Below are 19,877 nucleotides of genomic sequence, written 5' to 3'. Positions count from 1 at the left end.
ATCCCTATTTTGTAAACGCTATAACTTTTGCGCAAACCAATCAATAATCGCTTATTGCGATTTTTTTTACCAAAAATATGTAGAAGAATACGTATCGGCCTAAACTGAGGGAAAAAAAAGTTTTTTTATATATTTTTGGGGGATATTTATTATAACAAAAAGTAAAAAATAATGCGTTTTTTTCAAAAGTGGTCGCTCTATTTTTGTTTATAGCGCAAAAAATAAAAACCGCAGAGGTGATCAAATACCACCAAAAGAAAGCTCTATTTGTGGGAAAAAAAGGACGTCAATTTTGTTCGGGAGCCACGTCGCACGACCGCGCAATTGTCAGTTAAAGCGACGCAGTGCCGAATCGCAAAAAGTGGTCTGGTCTTTGACCAGCAAATTGGTCCGGTCTGAAAGTGGTTAAAGAACATTGAAGTGCTGCACCAACTACAATAATTATGTGTTAAAAAAATTATATAAATTATACACCAATTAATTCATCTATATGAGTCCACATCAGTATGACATCAACCGCTGATAGTGGCTTTTCTATGCAAATCATTCATCCCAGGATTAGGAGCGTTAAACGCAGCTCTTCAATAGTTTTTTGCTATTTTCTTTTGTGCATATCCCACTTTGACCTGCAGCCTGTAGACTTATTTAGGTTTATAATGGTAACAATTTATTTAAAATTTTGTAGTTGAGCGCAGTTATTTTCTTTTTTTTTCACTTAAAGAGGTGCTGTGTGAACAGGAGATTCTCCTGTAGGATATCTTTGGAGCTCGTCCTGCCCCCTCCATGCCATGATGAACTGATGGCAAATGGTGAGTGCATTCCTGGCAATGGTGGGGCTGCATTTCTTGCAATGGTGAGTGCATTCCTGGCAATGGTGGCGCTGCATTTCTTCCAATAGTGAGTGCATTCCTGGCAATGGTCGGTGCTGCATTCCTGGCAATGGCGAGGGCATTCCTGGCAATGGTGAGTGCTGCATTCCTGGCAATGATGGGTGCTGCATTCCTGGTGATGGTGAGTGCATTCCTGGCGATGGTGGGTGCTGCATTCCTAGCAATGGTGGGTTCTGCATTCATGGCAATTGAGTGTCTGCAGATGGGCACTGACTCTTATTTTGCATCACAGTTCTTTATTTAAAATTATTTTTTTCCTGAAACTTTTCTCTTAAAGTGAAGGTGCGTGTTATATGCCAATAAATATAGTATATCCAAATAATACGCCTGAGCTCATCTCTTTACTCACTCACAGCCGACAAAGGCAAGAGAATTCTTGTTGGGCAGTGTATTAATGCTCGAACAAACACACTTAGACCGAATTTTAATGGTTCAAAGAATGTCAGGCAAAATGGTCGGCCCTCGCGCATGTTCACTTCATCAAATCTGGCCCTCTTAGAAAAAAGTTTGGACACCCCTGGCCTACATACTAGCTTTCCTGGTCTCTTCCTTGTCTTTTTTGTTTCTAGTCAATGGCCTAAATATTGAAGCCAAAGCATCAGCAGTAAAGTCAGTCTATGAGATTTGGTGGGCAAATGAAACGTGTTTTGTCATCTGAGATTATTCAAAAATCACTGCAAGTGCAGTTGACCTGCATTTAAACTGCTTCAGCTACTTTTGCATGCCCAGGCTTGAATGGAGAGAGCCGAAATCCTAAAGTAAACAAAAGCTCATCATCATTGGCCCCTTTATAATCTCACTGAAAAGTGTGTTCTGTGGTAGATCACTTTTTAGAGAAAGTTTGCAGGTGTCCAAGTTGTGATACTACCATCTGCAGAATGCTTTTTTTTTTCCAGCCGAATCAGGATTTTACATTGAAATACCACAGCAGAGGTTTGATAGGCTATGCCACCTGTCATGCCGCAGCTGCAAAGCATTGTGATCGCATCATGCTTACAAATCCTTCCAGCTGCCCTGTTAGCTTTTAGGCAGGCGGTAAATACACAGATCAACTGCCTGTTTTTACCATCCATATTTGGTCAGTATGAACTTGGCATAAGAATGTTAACATTTTAAGAAGGAGGGCAGTAATAGTAGCGAACAAATTTAATCCCAACTCTAGGCAAAACATATTTTTTTGTTTTCATTAAGTAGGAAAGAGATAGAACCCCTTGTCAGGTGCATTAGGGTAAATCTCCCCAGTGGCTACAGAAACAGCAATAAGAATCTGACAGAATCGGGTCCCACCAGTGCCCTTATAAATACCAAGGTTCAGGACGGCCAAACTTTAAGGTTTCTATCCATGTAGGATGATTGTCAGAGGAGAAGAGTTCACCACAGGGGAAGCAATTAGGTCAAATTTGCATCTTTATTCATGGCTCTGCCCCCACAGCAGCATCCTTCATTCACTTAGACTTGTGAAAGTATAAACTATAAGTGTCATATGCCACCTCAACAGAGAGACTTGTAGTTGTCAATCAATGGTGCACAATGCACCGATTGACACTTCCTTCAGCTCCATAACTGAAAGTCCATACCTCAATACAAACAGAGCTGGAAGAAGTCTGCAAGAGCCTGTGTGTCGCACCCACAATCCACCGATTGCAGTTGTAATGCTTTGCAGGTTCTTATGCAAAAACATAAATGCACTTTTTTTTTTTTCTTCAAATGTGGGTGCATGTATTCCTTTTTGCTAAAGGTGAACTTAGCTTTTAAAGTCTCTCAATTAGCACCAAGTACTCTTATGCCGCATACACATGACCGGACTTAGGTCCGACAGACTTTCGACGGAGTTCTGACGGACTTTCCGAATGAACGGACTTGGCCACACACAATCACACCAAAGTCCGACGGATTCAAACGTGATGACGTACGACCAGACTAGAATAAGGAAGTTCATAGCCAGTAGCCAATAGCTGCCCTAGCGTCAGTTTTTGTCCGTCGAACTAGCATACACATGAGCGGATTTCTCGGTAGGAACTGGGTCCGGTGGAGTTCTGGCGGAAAAATTTGAAACATGTTCCATTTCTAAAGTCTGTCAGACTTTTGCAAATCAAAAGTCTGCTGCAGCCCACACACGATCGAATAGTCTGCCGGAATTGTTCCGTCGGACCTTTGATGTTGAAAAGTCCGGTCGTGTGTACGCGGCATTAGTACAGTGTTTCCTGTGGAATTTCAAATGGTGACCAGAACAGCCAGCCCTCTGAAAAAAAAAAAATCCAATAGGTTGAAACAATACACTGCACAGTTAGGTGTTCTGCTCCAGCAAAGGTTATGGGATTGCTTTAAATCTCCAGTGAGTGGGGCTTCACTTACATGTCTGCCAAGTAAAAAAATAAATAAAAAAAATATTGTGCTTAGCTGAGAAGACTCTTCCTCCAGAGGAAAGAAAAAAATGTCCCATGGAGATTCCTGTAAAGTGTGACATTTTGGCCTAGGCCAGAAATAAATAGAAAATATATATACATTTTTAAACACGTAAATATAAAACAATTTCCTATTTATTTACTAATGGCATCTGTCATAAGAAAGGGTTACAGATCTCAAGATTCTGGTGATACGTTGCATGTTAATGCACTTTTAAAAAACTGTCCTCTAATTGCACCCTGGAAGCCATTTTTAACAATAAATTCTGCCCTATAGAGCTCCTTGTATAAGGCCCCTTTTAGACGGAGCAGAATGCGTCACAAGCAGACCAGCCTGCTCAGTGGTGAATCTCTCCGCTGATCCCCGCTGAGCAGGCGCATGACAGGTCCGTGTCCGCTCTATGCTATGGACACAGCTCACTGTTCTCAAAGGAACAGGGAAAACTTGATCAAATGTTCTGGGGACACAAAAGAGGAGAATTGCCTTTAACTTTTGAGCATTCCCTTTAACTTTCTGTTGTACCTTTGGGATAAAAAGTAAAGGAAAATTCCTCCAAAAGGCATACAAAAAAAAAATAAAATAAAAATAACCGCCAGGTGTTTCAACCCTGCCCCACTCTACCCAAAAATTTAAAAACTACAGGTACCATTAAGCCATTACCATTAACTGTTTCCCTAGAGTCGCAATATACTCTAGTGGGAAAAATATATTGTAACACACAATCAATTTGTCCACTGTCTGCATGAAAAATGTATAGGAATTTGTAAAATATATCACATAAAAGTTAGCCTTACCTGAAGACCCTTGAACAGCTCGTTTCTCATGCAGGGTTCCTACAACCATCAATAACACAATCACAAGGAATACTGGAATCTTCCAAGATCCAGCAATAGATGCTGAAAGAACACATTACATCACCATTAAGACTGGATAAAAGAAAAAAAAATTGTACATTTTAAATAAACGAATAACTCATTAAAAACTCGCCAACTATTTATCATTCTACAAGAAGATCACAGCACACAGCAGTGGCAAAGAAAAGCAGAATAAATCAAAACCTCAGCGGATGATCCAGTATACATCATAATACATTCCAGTCGCAACAGTAAAGCCAAAGTCCAGCCTTGCTTTAACCTCCCTGGCGGTATGATTAGTTCTGGTTCCAGGTGCTGAAAGCGGTACAATTATTTTGCATGGAAATTTGGCGTTTTATATTGTAGTCCTGTAATTCTCAGGAATAACTGTCTTAAATCTAGTCTAGCAGACATCCCGGGTATGATAAAGTTTATAATATAATAAATAATAATAAAAATGATTCCATAATGTAATCAAATCCAAAAACACTGAAATTTGCTCATTTGCAGAATTGTCGCTGTCATTAGATTTAGTGTTTGATGAATTTCCCCACAAATCGCTATTGCTCAATTCTGCAAGTGATTATAATTTATTATCGCTGTTTTCTAGTTGGTCTAAAATCACTTTTGACATAAAGGGACACTTTCTGGTTGCTATGGACAATCTCTGAATTCCAGGCAGAAAAAACAGTATTTATAATATAAAAGTGCACGCAGGGCACTGCACAGACCACTAGGGACAAAGGGGGTGTGTCATTTTTTTATACAGTACTGTAATCTGTAAGATTACAGCACTGTGTGTTTTGTGTGTTTTTACTTTTTTGAATTTGGCGCCGATCTCCGCTCCCGTGTGCCGTAACGTCACAGGGAACGGAGCTCGGCGGCATTCGGGCACTGTGTGAATCAAGCGGAGGACAGCTCGATCACACAGCACGGAGGACATTGCTGGATCCAGGGGAAAAGGTAAGTAACTTCTATCTGTATCCAGCGATGCGATCCCAAGTCTGGCTCAGGGTTACCGCTTATGGTGCTGAAATCCCAACCCAAGCCAGACTCGGGATTACCGGTAGGGAGGTTAAGTCTTACAGAGTTGTACAGGCTCTTCTCCTGTACTGAAATAGCTTACTCTGATTTCATTGCACACAAGTTTCCTAAAGTGTGCAATAGAAGCTTCAGCAATTTAGATATATCCCACCTCATTTCCTGCCTGGGAACATCCAGCATTATTAAGCACCTTCTTCCCTAGGCTGACTATCCCTGGTCCACCTTTTTCACTGGATTTAATTTTTTTTTTTCTTTCAATAATGGAGGCTTAATATCATATGTGGGTGTTAGCTAAAGCAGTCTGCATGCAAATGCAGTCTGCTTTGAAATGTCCACTCCTCCAGACAGACATCTACCCATCAAGGAATCTTGATATTTGCACAACTCTTCTCAAGAGCCAATAGCTGTTAAGAGCAATACCGAGGAAGGGTGATGTGAGGTTTTCAAGTAGTTTTGTACAGCAAACTCCTGAAACCTCCCAACAGCCATCATTGAGACCCCCCCTGCACACCTGTGTACCCATCAGAGTCCCCCCACACTTGTGCCCCATCAAAGACCCCCTGAACAATTGTGTCCCCAACATAATCCCTCCTGAATATGTGTCCCCCATCAGAGCCCCCCCAACATTTGTGTCCCCTGAACATCTGTGTCCCCATCAGAGCCCCCATTTACATTTGTGTGCTCCATTACAGCCCCCTCCCTCCACACTTTGTCCCCCCCTTCTCTTGTGTCCCCACCAGAGCACCCCTCACTGCCTGTCAGTATGTAGAACAAGCCCCGCAACCCGAGCAGAGACCATCCTGCAGGGAGTCTGATGACTCTAGCTGCGAGCTGGGAAACAAAATGTCGAGCCGGCTGTCCCTCGTGGGCCGTACTTTGGAGACCCCTGATCTAGAGAGTATCCAATATGTTTTTTTGGAGATTCCCCAAGAAAGACAGCTAAAAGGAGTGGCTAGTGGGATAGTGAGAGAAATCAGTTTTTGTAGTTGAAGATCGGGGCACCGCAGAACCCCCTCTGGGAACGTCCTCGGACCTGAGGGCTTACTTTAATCTCCCGCACGCTCCGCCGGGCAGAACGGCCAAAATGGCGCCAGCCGGCGGCACAGACGAGGCCCCAGACTGCCATCCGAGCTCCATCCAGGCTCCGAATCACCATCGGGACCCCCAGAGCCCACAATCATACCACCAAGCGGTAGAGGAGCCATCCCAGGATCCAGGAGCGGTGAGTCCACTGTGTGAGCCCACAAATAAGCCTGAGACCTCTTCACCAGCACTCCCGGTGGCCATCTTGGGACTCCCACAGAGGCCACCTCTATACACCCAGGGATCTGCAGACCATTATTTGAGCTCCAACCCATCCCCAGACCACCATCGGGACCCCCAGAGCCCAAATCTGCCACACCAAATAGAGGGGGGCCATCACAGGACCCGGGAGTCCCCTATATAGCAAATTCCTTGACGGCCATCTTGGGACTCCCACAGAGACCCTCACAGTACACTCAGTGCTCTGCGGCATTCTCTCAGCTACTGCGCACTGCACCAGCCCCAAGCATAACAGTAACGGCCAGCAGCTCCCCGAACTCCGTAGGGAGTACAGAGAACTATCCATCCCTACCAGGACAAGCCCATCCGCCCTCATTCGCTGAGCATGGGGGAACTCATACCTCCAGCGAACCCCCCTTATCAGGCCCTCCGACACCGGAGCCCCAGGGAATCAATGGGACACAGGGCCCTTATTTACAAGACCCGCAGTCTGCACAGGCCCTCAAGTATGCCCAAGCAGCCAGAACAACGGGCCCCACATGCCCCCTTCACCTCCCGGGAAAGGCTCCCCAACAGCCATCACAAAGCCCGGACTGGAGCAAGTCATGGGACGATCCGCCCGCCCACCACCGGCCCCAGAACCCCCTTGGGAGCCCAGCCGACAACCTCGGATGCCACCCGACAGCAGTCACCGCACACAGGGAAGGGACCACTACCCTCCCATAGCCCCGCAGTGGCACGCCTATCTTCAAGCCATGCCGACCAAGGAGGACTTCAGATAACTCATAGAGGATGTGAAGTCCACCTGCAGGACAGAGATCCAGACCCTCCAGTCGGGCCTCAAACATCTAGCGGATAGAGTGGAAATGGTGGAGGAGGAAATCCAAGAAACCAAACTTGAGGTACATAGAACACAACTCCAGGGATCAGAACACCGCTCCCTCCTTAGAGATATGCAGCGCCACATAGAAGACCTGGACAACAGGGGACACTCAAAACAACATTCGTGTCCGGAGGATCCCAGAAGCAGAAGGCCCTGAAGATGTCCAATCCACATTAAATCCCTTTTTAATGACCTGCATGGGGAACACCCCACCAATACCATTGAGATAGACAGAGCTCATCGGGCCCTGAAACCCAAAGGTGCCAGCGCCAAGCCCAGTGACATTATTTGCAGTTTTGTTTTGGGGTTCCCCTGGGTTCCTCCGACTCATCCCGGGAAGGGTTGGATCAGAGAGACTCGCGGTAAGCCTTTCTGACCTAGGTCATAAGGCCTGTGTTCTGATAGTGATGATGTTAAAGTTTATGCATACTTCTACAATGCTAACCAATCTTCTCCTTTTCCTAGCTTTCCTCAACCCACCTCCTCTAGGTCTCGTCGGCTGGTTCAACCTTGATTGTCCCCCACACATCCGGGTCTCCTCTCGCACGATATCCATCATCATTGACAGGGGCAGTCTGGAAGGTCTTCACCTCCAACAGATGAGTATCTACACCCCCCACCCTAGTTCCCATGACTAAGATTTTTTAATTAAATGTCCATGGCCTGAACTCCAGCCATAAAAAGCATCTGGCATTGAGGGAGTTTAGGCAGTCGGGAGCGGACATTGTAATGGTCCAAGAGACCCACCTAGATAAAGAGGGTTCCTTCCCGTTTGCCTCTAGGTACTACACCCAAGCTTATCTCTCATCTCACTATAATTGGCAACTGAATACGTTCCTGCTCCAGCATCTCCCAGCAAGAACAGAACTAATAACTACACAAAAAAACTACTTGGCGGAAAATAACACAGGGGAGGTTTCTACCCCCATTCTGTGGAAAGCCCACAAGGCGGTGATGAGGGGCAAATGTCTGGCCCTCTCCTCGGCTTTGAAAAAGAATGCACACGAGCTGAAAGCGCACACAGAGGGAGCTTATGGCCCACGAAAGATAACTGCAGCACAAACCTACTCTAAATCTCTTTAAAAAAATCACGTCCCTTAGGGCTACACTAGGTGATCTGGCCCTAGGCCAAGTCGAGAAGGCGTTGATTAAACTGAAACAGATCTTTTACGACAAAGGCAACAAAGCCCATACATTGCTAGCCAGGAAACTGAGGGACATCCAGATGTCAACCCCCTACCAGATTAAAAATGGAGCAGGCACCTTGGTTTCACACCCGAAGGACATACCTTTGCAGAATTCTATAGGACTCTATACAATAATCTGGATATTCCCAGCAACCCCCCCCCCCCCCCTCGCCGGAAATAACCAAATCATATACGGCAATATTTAGCAGACAACAGGATACCCCAGCTTCAATCCACAGACCTGGACTCCCTAAATGCGCTAATTACACCGGAAGAAATAGAACAGACCATTAAATTCCTCCCCAACCACAAAGCTCCAGGCCCTGATGGATTTCCCTATGAATACTACAAAGCATTTCTCCCTCACTTGCTTCCTCATATGTGCAAACTATTTAATGCCTTTCTACATGACACTCCGATACCTAGAGACATACAGTAATTCCTAATCCCGATAAGGATCCTTCCATGTGCGCTAATTATAGGCCTATCGCCCTTCCTAATTTTCACCAAACTTCTCTCAATCCGTCTGAACATGATCCTGTCCTACTTGATCCACAGGGATCAAGTAGGATTTGTCCCCCTACGGCAGGCGGGAGATAACACCAGTAAGATAATAGACCTACTAGAGGTGGCGAACAGGGAAAGCAAACAGTCTTTGTTACTTAGCTTGACCACCTGGGCTGGCCCTTCTTGTTCGCCACACTTGGCCATATAAGATTCAGGGGAACCTTCTACAGGGCCATCCAGCATATGTATTCGGGCCCTTCATCCCCAGTAAAAAAAACTTTGACGTAACTGCCTCGATACCAGTGTGGAATGGCACCAGACAGGGGTGCTCTCTTTTGCCCCTACTTTTCGCCTTGTGTGTTGAACCCCTAGCAGCCACTATCCAACGGAATCTGGACATCAAGGGCACGATGGTCCGAGATAGGGAATTTAAAATCTCCTTATTTGCGGACGACATAATTCTTACGTTAACCCAACCTAGGACCTCTTTGCCGGCTCTCCTTGCGGAACTGGAACGCTATGGAGCCTTATCAGGGTATAAAATACACACATCTAAATCAGAAGCCCTCCCTATAAACACACCAGAGGAAGATGTAGAACACTTGAAAGCTAACTTCCCCTACAGCTGGAAAACTATGGCTTTAAAATATCTGGGGATTAAAATTACCCTGAAATACTCTACCCTCTTTGAGGAAAACTACCCTCCCCTTTTCCAAAATATTAGAGGTTTCCTGCAACAGTGGAAAAAACACCACATTTCCTTACTAGGACGGATAGCATCGGTGAAGATGACAATCCTCCTGAAGCTATTATATCTTTTCCAAACCCTACCCGTCCCTGTCCCTTATGGCCAATTAAAGCACTTACAGAAGAGCTCTTGCAGTTTACCTGGAATTATAAATGTCACAGAATCCCGCGCTCAGTACTGCAGGCAGCCCGGACGGATGGAGGACTAGCGTTCCCCAACCTTATTAAATACCATCAGGCGGCGCAACTGAAGACAAACACTTCCTGGTTCACGCTTCGATCCTATAATAAATGGACCGAAATAGAGAAACTGTGGCTGGCCCCAATACACCCAAATATTCTACTATGGAGTGCAAACGTCTCACAGCTCATTGGTCCAATGGCGCAGCTCAGGAAGCTGTGACGAAATTGGCGCAGTAGCATAATCTATCATCAATTAGCTCGCTCCTGACTTCCTTTGCTTGTAACCCCGAGATGCCAGATAGCCTGACCCACCCAGATGTCTTCTCCCTGGACCACAAGAGACCTATTCCACTATGGAAGTTTGGTGGATCCCTGTACACAGAACTGCAGGCCAAATTTGACTTGCCAAAGCGAGCATTCTATGGTACCTCCAAATCCGCCACTACGCCTTAACTTTTGCACCAAACCTGCAATTCTCCCCACCTACTCCGTTTGAAAATCTTGTCCTGGCAGGATCCGCTCAAAGAGGCCTGATCTCCGACATTTATAAAATTCTTAACGAAAGACCTATTACATCAATAGGCAAGCATGCATACAAGCTCAAGTGGGAAAAGACTCTGGGTGAGGAGATACCCATGGATCAATGGAGGATATGGACTCAGGCGGCCAAGAGCTTGATTTGCACGTTATATAAAGAAAACACCTACAAAATCCTATACTTCTGCTACTTTTTATCCTTCACATTTTAAGTGTAACCTTTATTACTTAATAAATTATGTCTCATTGGAATTATGCTAGGGCAAGTTCCTCTCTTTTGGGTTATATCTGACCACTTTGCCAGAACCTTCCTGACCGAGGGATTCATACTGTTTGGCTAGCTATATCCTTCGGATCATTTTGAGGTATCATTTTCAACCCTGCGATAAAGACCCTGACCGGAGGCACTGGTTTCCAATCTGGAATAAAGGCCCTGACCGGGTTATTGATCGCAAGCATACTTAGCTTGCCATATGGTAAGCATGCATTTTATTCGGTGTTCACACTGGAGCTGTGGTGGTGGAATTGTCACAGTTATTCATCTTGTATGTTCACTCGTTTAACCGCTTGAGATCCACGCTATAGCCGAATGACGGCTACAGCGCGGACCTGCTTTGCCGGGACGACGTCTATTAACATCGTCCCATGCACGAGTGGCCTGCGCGCCCCCTGAGGTACGAGCTCTGTGATCAGCGGGTCTATGAGACTCGCCTGATCACAGATCGGAGCAAGAGATCGATCCCAATCCCTTACCACATGATCACAACAGAGCCAGTAATCGGCTATTTTTCCTCCTCGCGCTGACAAAAAAAAGCCGATCACCAGCAGCCGTATGAGGGACTTCAGTCCCGATCACGGCGAGCTGGGGGCCAGCTCATCAGTGCCCACCTGCCCCCTGCCAGTGTCACCCAAGTATAGGAAAAAGTTCCACCCATCAGTGCCACCCATTAGTTCCCATAGTGCCACCCATTAGTGCCCATAGTGCTACCCATCAGTGCCCATAGTGCCACCTATCAGTGCCCACAATCTGCCTCAACAAACAGTGCTGCACCTCAGTGCCACATATCCGTGCCCATCAGTGTCATCTACCAGTGCCCATCAGTGCTGCCCATCAGTGCTCAGCAGTGCCACCTATCAGTGCCCATCAGTCCCATCTATCAGTGGTACCTATCAGTGCCCATTAGTGCCACCCATCAGTGCCATCTTATCTGTGCCCATCTGTACTGCCTTATCTGTGCCTATCGGTGCCACCTTAACTGTGCCTATCAGTGCCCACCAGTGCCACCTCATCAGCGCATTTCAATGAAGGAGAAAAATGACCTGTTTGCAAAATTTTATAAAAAAACTATTAAACATGATTTTTTTTATTTTGCATCTTTTTTTGTTTGTTTAGCAAAAAATAAAACTCCCAGCTGTAATTAAATACCACCAAAAAAAAGCTCCACTTGTGGGAAAAAAATGATAAAAATTTCATTTGGGTACAATGTTGTATGGCCGCGCAATTGTCATTCAAAGTGCATCAGCGCTGAAAGCTGAAAATTGGTCTGGGTAGGAGGGGGGTTTAAGTGCCTAGTAAGTAAGTGGTTAAGGATTTAAACTGAATTCACAGTGGAAGAGTTCTACCTCATATTATAGACATTTTATATTTATTCCTTTAATTGATTGATTTCATTTTGAATTTACAGCTTGGACTCTTACCTCCTATATTCACAAATTTTTTTGAATGGCATTACAGTCGTTCCCCATCATGTCCTTCCTGCACAGGCACATGCAGCTGTCACTCTGTCTCCAGTTTAATATCTTCTGTAGACATATTCCAGGCAAATGCAAAATCACAGCTGATGCACTGTCCCTTTTCAACCTTACTTGTTTTTTCAAGCGGGAGCCTGGAGTCGACCCAACTACTCCTGTCCCATCCTGGTCGTTGCTGACGAAGGACTGAAGTCGCATCTCACCAACGCAAACCAGCTCATTAACCACTCCTTGGCACGCAACACACTGAAGGCCTATCGCACTGCTTGGAACACTTACCGCAAGTTTTTGGCCTCTTACTCTGGAGCAGCGATAGGCGACACGTCATATCGTATTGCCACATGCAGCTGTCCCTTTCTCACAATATTATCAGGCTATACCTAGCCATCGTCCAGCATTTCCTGTCCTTACAGGACCCCAGTAAATTGCGAGTATTCTCAGGTCAAGCAGTCAAGTCCATCCTACAGGACATACAGAAGCACCAACCCGTAGTCTGTGGCAAAACGCCTACCTATCATAAGTGTCCTCTTCAGGGACATGTCTGAAATTCTTACTCGTTCTCTGTTTGGGGCCTTGCTCAGCCTAGTCATTCAGGCGGCCATCTACCAGGCCTTCTACGGTTTCCTATGACCTAGTGAATTTACCGTCAGTGGCTCTGGCAGTCAATGCTCTGATGCCACCCGACATGCTTTCTGAACCATTACACCCTTCATCTCAGTCTGCAAAACACAACAAACAGGCTTCGGGGTTGACATCAACCTATTTCAGACTAACAATGCCTGGTGCCCAGTGATGGTACTTGACCAACTACTGTCCCATCTACCCAGGCAATTTGATGGTAGCTCATTGCTACCCTTTCTAACCAGCCCCCTGAGTGGCAGCCAGTTTATCAAGCATGTCAGGATCCTCCTAAGCAACTTGGGCTTCAACCCCAGTCAGATCGCTGGACATTCCTTCCAGATTGGGGCAGCCTCAGCTGCCTCCCAACAGGGAGTGCCAGACCACGTAATCAAGAAACTAGGCCAATGAAAGTCCGCTTGTTTTGTCACATACATCCCAAATCCTCAGGAAGAAATGGCACAAGCCTTCACCAAGCTGGCTCAATAACCACAAGAATTAAGAGTTATTATACTTTTTATATATATATATATATATATATTATATAATTATAGTTATAGTCTTTTGCCCCCTTTTCTTGGCATACTGAACAGTAGGGCTTGGGAAAAAATCGATTTAAATCTTGAATCGAGTTGAGAGGTCAAATTGATTCAAAATTTAAGCAAATTGATTTATGTAGATTTTTTTTTCTCACCACGCGCCTGTCCTGAGGAGCCGCGGGCAGGGGTTTTTAGGCGAGGCCACGGCTTTGGCCTAGTCTGCGAGGCCGGACGCCGCGGCCTTGCCTAAGAACTCCTGCCTGCAGCTCCCCAGGACCGGCGCTGGCACCATGCCGGTCCTGATGAGCTGTGGGCAGTTTTAGGCGAGACCGCGGCTTCAGCCTAGTCTGCGAGACCGGATGCTGCGGACTAGGCCTATGCCGCGGCCTCGCCTAAAAACTCCTGCCCGCAGCTCCTCAGGACTGGCGCGGTGTCCGTAAAAAAAAAAAACTTGATTCGAATCGCGAATTGAGGTTTTTTTTTTTTTTTTTATCGCAATTTATTTATTTTTTTAAGAAAATCGCCCAGCTCTATCGACCAGACCACCAAGGCACACCTTGGGTCTATTTATGTTGTAAGTCTTGTTGCGTGTTTATGTGATCCACATCTCTCTCGGTCATAGGGCCACGACACACACACACACACACATACATATATATATATATATATATATATATATTTTTTTTTAAATACAATAAACTTCATAGTTTCAAAAATGTATTTTATGGTACCATTTACTATATGCTCAGCAAAAGAAAAGAATCCTTGCTAAACAACACAAATCCTTGTGTTCAATATGTATTTCAGGATTTGGGTATATAGGACAGAGATCTTATACCCTGTGGATGTACTTTCAGATAAAAAAAAATGTCAATTGCCTGTCTCTTTTTAGCCATTTATTAAACTGTATAACAACAATGTGAGCAATTTGTGGTTTGAGTACATTACCCAGATCACTTTGAACAATGACTGAGACAAGGGACCCTGTCTAATGCTAGCCATACACCTGTCGAAAAATCGTTTGAATAAGTGTTCGAAAAACAAACACATGGTCGTTAGAGCAAATGATTTTGTCCTCATGTAATGACCGAAATTTGATCAATAAATCGTTCAACTGACATAAATTAATCCAATTTTCGTTTGTTTTGTCACATAAGCAAACTGGGCGAGAAAGACATTAAACTTTCAATGTATCTTCTGTTCAGCCAAAGTTTTACAAACTTTTCCTTAGATTTTTCGGCTCAAAAACATCACTACAGAGTTTCGATTTGTGCCCATTAACTTGACCATAAATTAATGAACTGTACAAATGAGAGATTTTCTAATGATTTTTCATCTAGTGTATGGCCACCATAATACCAACAATATTGAGGCTGGGTTCACACTAATGCGGATTTTCCCCCCACATCCAATTCACCTGACAGGAGATTGTGACGGGCTCTCAATAGAGTTCGTCCTCACCGTGAGACGATCACGGGTTTGCCAGCGGAACCCGCAATCAGTAGTCATGGAGCTCCCAGCGGGCGTGTGCGCCCGCAAGCCACCTCTTAAAGGGCAACGTACAGGTACATTAATCTGCCTGTACGTGCCCTTCTGTTGCAGTATATATGTGTGAGGCGGTCGGGAAGCTATTAACGGTTACAGAAAAAGGTTGCGAGTTACATTTTTAGCTGCCTATATGTCTCTGAAACTGATTGTTTTGGCATGTGGTTTTTACTGAAGGCAAACCTCAGCTTATGACCGTTCCCCCCTCCCCCCCACCACATGCTCAATGTGAATCACCTAGGCTTGCTTTTAATTACTTCCACGCATGCTGCAATTGTTACTCTGAGAATCCCTTTATTAAATAAATAAGACACCATTAGAGACTACATACCAAAGTGAAATAGTAGAATGAGCCAAATTGGAATCGAAATGGCAGTTAGATATCGCTGGGTAACTACATTCCACTTGAACGAAATTGCCAGCACATACCCAATGACTAGTGTCCAAATCTGGGGAAAGAAAAAAAAAAATTACAATGCGATTACCAAGAAAAAAAGATTCTATGTCCAGTAAAACTATAAATACAACTCCAAATTATAGCTTACTTCCTCTGTTAAACAATGGAAACTAAACCATATGAACATTTATGTTGTTCATACAGTCACTGCACAATACACAAAGCAAATTAAATTCCTTTCCAAAAATTTCCAAGAGGGATTGAATGATGTATACATAGTCACGCAGACCAAAAACCCCACCACATTACAGATGCCTTATTTTGTTCAGTTTATGTTTAAATTAGTTATAGGTTTGGAGAGTAGTATTACTTTTACTGTATGCATTGTCTCCTAAAGGAAATGTACAATGGGAAATACAGTAGCCAACCATAAAATCAACTTTCCAGAAATCAACAGCATTATGCATCAGCATAAACATTTGGAATTTTTTTTACTCATGCCTTCAGCACTGCCACTTCCTCTCCATGGCACCTGACGTCATTTCCCTCGGCGCCTGTACTTGCTAGTGCTCCTTGGAGATGCTTGTCATCATTTCCAGTGGACGGCGCCAAGGGCTTCGCTGCCATCACAATGGGGCGGGCACTTCCGACTACACAACCTGTTGCAATAGCATCGTAAGAAATGTACCGTGCTGCGAGCTGTGCATCCTGCGCATGCGCGAGAAAGGGCGCTGCATGCTGGTCACTCAGCTGCACCTGACTGATCCTGGAAGATAGTGCTTGTGGCCTTCACATTCCCACAAGCACCATGGAAATTGCCAGGAAAGAGGAATATAAAAGATCTTCCTCTATTAAATCGGCAATCGAGCAGCGATTCATCACAGAAACGTGAGTGCTAAAAATAAAGAGTTTGAAACAAACAATATTCATCCAAATAAATAAAAAAATTTAACAATTGAAACTCCGCTTTAAAAACGGTCTTTTTTTTTTTTTGCTGGAAAATGTACTTAGAACCCCCAAACATTATTATAATTTTTTTTAACAACCTAGAGAATAAAATGGCGGTTGTTGCAACATTGTGTCAAACCGTATTTGCACAGCAGTCTTACAAGCACACTTTTTTTGGAAAAAGTACCAGTTACTTACCGGTAACTGTCTTTCTGGGAAATCTTCCAGGACGGCACACCTGAGAGATGAGAGGCTCCTCCCTACAGGAAACACAATCAATCGACAGCTGTCTTAAGTCCCCACCCTTCCCCTTGATCCTCAGTTTGTAGAGAAGTAACTCCTGAACCAGGTTCACAAGGGAAATCATTCCTCATAGGTACTCACCTTCTAGTGTTCTAGAATTTTCCCTCCTCCAACGGGCGGGAAGTAGGCCTGCCGTCCTGGAAGATTTCCCAGAAAGACAGTTACCGGTAAGTAACTGGTACTTTTCTCAAGTCATCTTCCAGGACGGCACACCTGAGAGGATAAACAAGTACCTCAGGCCTACCTTAGGGTGGGGCCACTGCAAAACCCTCTTGGCGAACCTTGGCTCTGCAGTGAGCTTTACCTCCACTCCATACGCTCATATGCTTGATGAAGGCATGTTAGCTGGATCATGCGGCTGATCTGCAGGTCTACTCCACAGATGTTCCTGCCTTTTCCGCTTCAGATGCAGTATCTAGGTGAAATGGGCTCTTAAAAATTGAATCAGAAAACATGTTAAACTTGTAGGTTAGCAATGTTGCCTATCTCACACATCTAACAACCATGGCCTATTATGCCTGTAGGTGCTACTTAGAACCACTAAAAAGATAAATAAGAGACCTGTGTAAGACAAGGACACTACATTAATCAATAAGAGGGCCTGTCTTAACACTATCCTGTTGAGGGAAATAAAACTGCTTCCCTTTTATCTTTATGTCAGCAAAAGACTAAAGGGAAGCCTACTTAAGGGAAATAGATTAACAGAAGCTTGAACCCTGGGTTTAAGGCATGCCCAATCTATGTCCTTACTTACGCCTGAGAGCCTTCTTCAGGAGATTAAAGTCCCTAGCAGGAGTAGACTACCCATATTGCTATGTCTAGTTTTGCTAAAAGGGCAAAATGAAGGCCATGCACCGAGCCGAAACCTATTCGATCGGGTATACATCTTTATACTTCATCCTCAGGCCCTAATACTCCTCTGAACAGAACTCTCCAAGTTCTTACTAAACAGGGCGATTCATTATCCCCTTCCTCCAGTGTCCCATAACCCTACAGGGCTTCAACCCTAGGAAATGGTTCTGGCATCCCTGAATGCAAGTGGTCAAGGTTTTCTGACATGTGGCAGCTGCAGCCCGAACTCCTGGCCCCTCCATGGAAAAGAAGGCTGAAATACAAAAGGTGATACATGCATTATTAATATCACAAATAAAATGATCATAGATTGTGGGCACGGCACAATAGATTTAGACAGAAAGGACACAAGCATAGACAACAATGTTGTGTGCCTGAGTGTGACTAGCTAAACCAATATATCAAATATGGGAAGAGACCCAAATCTGAACCTCAACGTAGACAAACAGTCCTCATAGTCTGGTTTTCTGATGTGCTGCCAAGACGTAAAAACATTAAGACTCAAGCAAACCCTAAATGCTGCGTATTTCTTTAGTGCAGCTAGCTAGGTCATAACTGATATATAAATACGGAAAGGACAGGAACCCCCTTTACTGTTGTGCTTTACCTATGTACAGCAAAACAAGGCTATAAAGACAGAAAGACCCAAACTTCTATGTTGTGTATTTCTGACAAACCACCAAATACAGTTATAAGATTAATATGAACACCAACTCCCGTGTTGTGCATTTCTGCTATGCCACAGGGAAAAATATGGAACACAAGACAATCCTTTCTGTCATGCACTTCTGTAGTGTAGTTCAGATAGAACCAACACTGAGAAAGGACACGAGCAACCTGCAGCATTGTGTTTTTCTGAAACAGAAAGCACCAACAAGCTTCAATCTTGAGTATTTCTGCTGTGCAACAACATAAAAGCAGACACTGAGGAAAAAGACAGACAGCCTTTACAGCTGCAATCTTTCTGGTCTGCTGCAAAATAAAACAATAACGCCATGATGAGTATTCCTGCTGTGTAGCAAAACCTCAATCAGAAGGGACAGATAAGTTTAGGGTTCCCACACTCGTGCGACCCAACCTGCGACTTGGGACTGCAAGACGCATGAGAAGTCATATACTATGGCTTCCAATGGGTACCATTTGTGTCTGTGCGACACCAGCAGTCCCTGATTCCTGGATCCACAGACCTCAAGATTACACAGGTCGCAGGGAAAAAAAAAAAAAACAAATAGCAATTTTCAGGTCGAACAAGTAAGGGGTCCCCAATGCTGTGACTCCCTGGAGGATTGCAGCCAACAAACCCCTGCTGTGTATCCCTAAGATGCAGAAAGGTAGATCCATGAGAAACACTGCTTAGCCTGATATACAAACGATAAGGCAGTAAATATAGGACATACAGGACACAAACATTCAATCTTTGTGTATGTCTGATGTGTAGTAATAAAGCAATACTGAGCAGAGAGGCCACCATCCTCAATGTGCCTCTCCGCTGAGCAGAAAAAACAAAATCAGAAAAAGACAAGCAACCTTCACTGCTGTGTCCTTTCTGATATGCAGCCAATAAGGCAGTATATGCAAGACATAAAGGACAGACAACCTTCAATCTTGTATATGTCTGATGTGCAACAATATAACAATTCTGAATAGAGATAGCACATGCATATTGAAGCGATTTGGCCTTGCGACTCAACATGTCAAATCGCATGGCTAAAATCAGCACAACACCACTTTGTGGTGCTACACGGATTACCAAAGGCAGTATATGTACTACACCTGGCAGGGGTTCAATTTGTATTTCTACTATGTAGCCCAACAAATTCGAACCATCAATTTTCACTGCTGCCTTTCTGATAAGGCAGTAATACAGGACACAAAACCTCACAGACCTTAATGCTGTATAAATCTGATGTGCAACAATAAAACACTATGAATAGAGATAGCACATCCATATTGAAATGATTTGTCATGCGACTCAACATGTCAAATCGCATGTTTAAACTCGGCAGCCATTGCTGTTAATAGCACTGTCTGAATCAGCACAGCGCCACGCAAATCAGGACCATCAGACTTCACTGCTGCCTTTCTGATAAGTAACCAACAAGGCAGTAAAACAGGACACAAAGCCCCACAGACAGACCTCAATCTTGTGTATGTCAGATGTGCAGCAATATAACCATTATGAGCAGAGATGTCACCAGACACAATGATGTGCATTTCTGCTGTGCAACACAAAACCAGAAAGTACAGACCACCTTCACTGTTGTATTTTTCTGATCTGTAGCCAAACAAAGCAGTACCTTTAGTATATAAAGGACAGCAAACAAGCTTCAGTGCAGTGCATTTCTGATGTACAGCAATATAGCCCTTATAAGCAGAGATGTCACAAATCTCAATGTGTATTTCTGCTGTGCCACAAAAACAT

General features: G+C 44.3%; 1 protein-coding gene across 3 annotated transcripts in view; it reads right to left on the bottom strand.

The window, feature by feature from the left end:
- Nucleotides 1-19,877, bottom strand: part of TMEM245 (transmembrane protein 245) — a 198,941-nt gene that overhangs the window by 138,326 nt on the left and 40,738 nt on the right. For all 3 annotated transcript variants that reach the window (XM_077491921.1, XM_077491919.1, XM_077491920.1), the window contains exons 2-3: nucleotides 15,287-15,404; nucleotides 4,091-4,192 (exon numbers count right to left, since the gene is read on the bottom strand). In XM_077491921.1, coding sequence (XP_077348047.1) covers nucleotides 4,091-4,192; nucleotides 15,287-15,404 — 220 coding nt within the window. The remainder of the gene's footprint in view (nucleotides 1-4,090; nucleotides 4,193-15,286; nucleotides 15,405-19,877) is intronic.

This window comes from Lithobates pipiens, unplaced genomic scaffold (genome assembly GCF_037356315.1).
Source record: "Lithobates pipiens isolate NorthernLeopardFrog02 unplaced genomic scaffold, aLitPip1_a1.2 Scaffold_19, whole genome shotgun sequence".
Classification (NCBI taxonomy): Eukaryota; Metazoa; Chordata; class Amphibia; order Anura; family Ranidae; genus Lithobates; species Lithobates pipiens.
Note: the sequence above shows the minus strand (reverse complement) of the source record. Positions and strands in the feature narration are given on the sequence as shown.